The sequence below is a fragment of the Entelurus aequoreus genome, linkage group LG07 (genome assembly GCF_033978785.1).
Source record: "Entelurus aequoreus isolate RoL-2023_Sb linkage group LG07, RoL_Eaeq_v1.1, whole genome shotgun sequence".
Lineage (NCBI taxonomy): Eukaryota > Metazoa > Chordata > Actinopteri > Syngnathiformes > Syngnathidae > Entelurus > Entelurus aequoreus.
The window spans coordinates 67915526-67920525 of record NC_084737.1 but is presented as its reverse complement, the minus strand read 5'-3'; the positions used below and the strand labels follow the sequence as shown (position 1 = coordinate 67920525).

The window sequence follows — 5000 nt, the reverse complement described above, 5'->3', positions numbered from 1 at the left end:
AGGTTAATCCAGCCCAGAGGGGGAGATGTCCTGTTAGAGCATCCCCCGGACTAGTCGGGTCATTTAGCCGGCCTTGTAACTACAGTACAGTGCGGCCCAAAGCCAATGAATACCAGACCCTAAGGCAGAAGCGCCTAAGGGCCCCCAGGATGGTGCCTTTGATAGGCCTCGCCTAACCAGAAACAAGATTAAAACCAATCAGACAGACTGTGAGAGTGTTTCGGTACGCCGACACGCTCCCCAAACCCCTCGTTCGCTTGCCTTGCTCGTCAGGCAGCGTCGCGTCTGCCCCCGTGACTCGCAGGAAGGTTAGCCATAGACTCCAAAGTAATTAAAGGGAGACTGGTTACACCGTCGCCGAAAAACCAACCAAGTCAGTCACTTTGCGATGACTGTGCTAAATCCGTCTCCACGGGGCCGCTACAGCGGGTAAACACTTCATGTGCCTTCGCAACTCATCATGTCGCGGACCTGTTGGGCTCCACGCGCTATTTCACACTGCAGTGCTGTTGGCTGCCGCGGAGGTAGCAATTACCTTTACGTTGGACTGGCTGACTCGCTGTAGCAGCCAAGAGAGCTCAACAAGAGAGCTCAACAGCCTCTTCCTTTGAGGAATGCTGAAGAGAAACCGCTGAGCTTGCAACTTTTGTCTCATCACTGTATCTATATATGTACTGTAACTCTACTTCCAAAAGCATCAAAACTTGGAGCCTGCCATCTTGTTGCAATATTAGGGGTGTCAAAATACCACGTAAATTGTGATGAATTATGTGCGTTACGTGTTTTGATCGTGTTAATCTAAAAATTGATGTCAGGTTGTACAGTATTTATATTTATAGCGCTCTTATTTTTCATTCCATTTCCTGTCTGCCCTCTTTCCCAGCCACTTTACCTCTGGCTTGAGCGTTGCTTCTCCTCACCTGCTCTTGATTAGTGATTCCGTTAGCTCACCTGTTCCTGACCACTAATCAGGAGGGTGTATCTCGTCGACTGATGGTAATGGTGTCCTCTTTGGAAATAAAAGACATTCTTTCTGAACTTCGCCTACTGTCTCTGCATCTTGGGGTCACCCCGCCACAAATCACGCCACAACGGTAACATTTAAATTTCCAACGTTATTGTCTCTGTGGGCCTGCAGGTGCTTGACTGAGAGGAACACCACTACCGCCATGCGACACAACGATGATATGTAGCCACGGCAAAAGAGAGGTCTCACTCTGTCCCGAGACTAGGATGGTGACGTTAGCAGCTTTAAATAGCGGATATAGGATGAATTATATCCAAGAAATAGTGTAGAATGTGTTATAATACATTTTAAAGATGAATGTGTGTATGGTTTGTATGAGCTTGAATATTTTTAGCGTAGAGTAAACAATGATTCTTTTTTTCTACAGTAACGTGCATCTCTCGATTAGACAAGCTATGGACAAATGGCATCACCACCTGGTGTTTTGATTCAGGTGAAACTGACTTAATTCTCTTACAACACACCTGTGCATGAATATATGATTATATATTACTTGTAAAATTGTGTGTATATTATATTTAAAACTAGCGCACACTTACATGGGGGGGAATGTTGTTTTAATGGCCGTATTTGTTAAATATGTTCTCTTAAACCACCTTTGGTAACATGCTAGCACTGTGATTGATGGGTTTTGTTCTATTTTTTTAAAAATATTATCTGAAGCGGAGGAAAAGCAACAAGTTCAACATTCAATACTTATTAATTGTTGATGTCTTAACTTCCGCACTTTATATGAACCTGAGGTTTTATTTTACTAAATAAAACAGTATCTGTTCAAAAAATAAATGTCTTTATAAAGCCAATTTTTGTATTTATATATCTATCTTTACAACAATGTAATTAATTAAAATTAAAAGTTTAGGGCTTTTCATTGCATTTTTTAGGTGAGATTAAAAAATAGATTAATAAATTACATATCAATTAATTAATCGCTTGACAGCACTATGCAAACTATGGATTTCTAAATGTAATATGTATTCAATCTGTATTTAATCTGTCTTGAAATGCAAGAGTGAGAGGAATGTGCGAGTAGACTTACTTAACGGAGGACACAGTGCCAGTGGTGATGGAGTCAGTCTTGGAAAAGCTGGACTTCAGGTAGTCAGCTGTGAAGCTTATATGGCCCGTCTGGTCCACAGTGAGACCCGGTGCAATGGTGGCCCCAGTGGCACCCATGGTGGGAACACCGGGAGCTCCAGGGTTCCCCGGTGCGGTTGCGAGGATGTTGGGCATCAGGGAACCTTCAGGGTTTCCTGGCATCAGCTTCTGGATTGTTCTGATGTCATACTTGGAAGGGCGGCCGACTTTACCAGTCTTAAAGGCGATGGCGCCACCCATGTCGGGGTTTCCCTCACCTGGCTTAAAGAGGTTCAGGAACTTGACATTCTCCAGGTCATACTTAGAGGGTCGTTTGAAAGCATTACCATTGGGCTGTATGCTCTCACCCATTTTCAGTTTCTGAATGAAGAAGTCATACTTGGATGCCCGGGAGGCCATGTTCTGCATGTGAGAGGGATTGGATGGTTGTGCGGCACCCGCTGGGGCTCCTTGCTGCTTGTGATCCAAACTAGTAGGATAGATCTGGGCCTCGGTCCCTGGGAGGCACCCGGAGGTCTGAAGCATGGTTGGACTTTTGTCTTGGGACAGTTTTGAGTTGAGGTCATCTGGTTTGGGTGGGGAAGCATGCATGGGCCAAGGTAGGGTCTCGCCGCTTTTAAGCTTGCGGATGTACTCTTCGTACTTGGAGAAGCGGGCTCGGCGAGAGGCCTCCTCGCTGCTGAGGGATGAGGGATCTGAGGTAGCGGCTTTGAGCTTCTCAAAGCTGATCTTCTTGGTCAGCTCATCCCGCATCTGATGGTCGTCATAGCCAAACATTCCCAAAAACTCGTTCATCGTGTTGGCCGCATAGTCTCGGAGGGCAGATGCTTCCCCTGAAAGAGTGGAAGGGTCATATATCAAAACCATATTGACTAATTTCGTACCGACCTACAGTGGTACTTCAACCTAAGAGTTTGATTGATTGAGAAGTTTATTGACATCTTAAAAAATTGAATCCATGTAATGCTTTAAAAAGGCAAATGGATGGCACAAAAAGCCAAAAGGCTTGTTTCTGTTGTGGTCCATTAAATATTCATCACATTTGATACATTCAATAATAAAAGATATATAACCTGTAATATGTATATAAAAAATTACGTTAAAAAAATGGTGCTTTGAGATAAGAGCTGACTCTCAGTTGTTATGCTTTAAGTTGCAAGCAAACATTTGAGTTATGCATCCCCGCCATCAGTTGGCGTAGCAAACGTCACAGTGAACCCCGTAACGAAAGATCGGAAAAAACTTGTCTTACTCGCTAGCATTAACTTGTAACTACAGATCGTTTTGTTTCGATTGTTTCCCAACCTCGGGAAGGAGGAAAGTGAGTCTGAACGGCGAGAAGAAGCTGTGGATGCTATTCATTGAATTAAAGAAATTTATCATCAAAAACCTGACCGTGCGCGTCGCCAACTTGGCGAAGCAATTCGAGCGTATCACTGCGAGTCTGCACCAGACTGAAGCAGAATGAGTCGATAACTGCAGCGAAGAATGTTAAAATACCGTATTTTCCGGACTATAAGTCGCAGTTTTTTTCATAGTTTGGCCGGGGGTGCGACTTATACTCAGGAGCGACTTATGTGTGAAATTATTAACACATTACCATAAAATATCAAATAATATTATTTAGCTCATTTACGTAAGAGACTAGACTTATAAGATTTCATCGGATTTAGCGACTAGGAGTGACAGATTGTTTGGTAAACGTATAGCATGTTGTATATGTTATAGTTATTTGAATGACTCTTACCATAATATATTATGTTAACATACCAGGCACGTTCTCAGTTGGTTATTTATGCGTCATATAATGTACACTTATTCAGCCTGTTGTTCACTATTCTTTATTTATTTTAAATTGCCTTTCAAATGTCTATTCTTGGTGTTGGGTTTTATCAAATCAATTTCCCCCAAAAATGCGATTTATACTCCAGTGCAATGTTTTTTTCCTTCTTTATTATGCATTTTCGGCCGGTGCGACTTATACTCCAAAAAATACGGTAATATCTAAACGGCAGACATTTATCCATGAAAATATAGAAAAGCTGCTGACGGTGTGTTTGACAGACGAGCAGATGGAAGAAGATCCTGTAAAAGTCCACTCTCCAAGGTGCATGTGTAAATTAGTATTACATTACTTTTAGTAGTACATTTTCTTGTATTGTTTTTATACAATATTTCTTATCTAGTTTGGTTTTCTTTTTAATGTAACGTGGTACATGTTAAAATGGTGCTATTTGATTTCAATTCATTTCAATGGGAGACGTCCACTTGCGATACAAGTGTTTTGAGTTAAGAGCTCTGGCACAGAACCAATTCAGCTCGTACGGTGTGTTACAAGTGTACGTCAAATTGTATTATTCAGACATTGTTTTTATTTTTCCAACAGATCAAGTGACTTACACGGCCCCTTTTGAAAAAACGGTGTGTATTTAGTTGGTTTGCACATAACAGGTAGTCTGAGGTGGCCCTTTTCCTGTTTTGGTTTCTCATTATGCTTCTGCAGAATGTGCAGGTTGACGTGATCAAACAAACCTTTAAATATTCTCTTAATCATGCTTTCTATACCTCATATTAAAAGAGTGTCTATAAACATATAGAATATTTTAAAAAAAATAAAACGTTCAAGGCTTCAGGATATTTAACAGACAGGATCCCCCCCCCATAGAAAAGTTGACAAAAATGTACTTTTTAATGAATTATGTAAATTTTTTACATTTAAAATTGTGCACTTTTCTAATTGCACAAAAACATAAGTATGCATCTCACACTTTAAGTTATTATTCTTATTACATTCTAATGTGGTAAAGGTTGAACAACATATGAAAAATATGCAGTTAATCTTTCAGGTTGTATTGTAAAGACGATATGTTGTGTC

At 41.1% G+C, this 5000-nt stretch overlaps 1 protein-coding gene across 5 annotated transcripts in view; it reads right to left on the bottom strand.

Annotated features, from left to right (window-relative positions):
• Positions 1-5000, bottom strand: part of casz1 (castor zinc finger 1) — a 176361-nt gene that overhangs the window by 67837 nt on the left and 103524 nt on the right. For all 5 annotated transcript variants that reach the window (XM_062054338.1, XM_062054336.1, XM_062054339.1 and 2 more), the window contains exon 3: positions 2067-2958. In XM_062054338.1, the coding sequence (XP_061910322.1) occupies positions 2067-2958 (892 nt within the window). The remainder of the gene's footprint in view (positions 1-2066; positions 2959-5000) is intronic.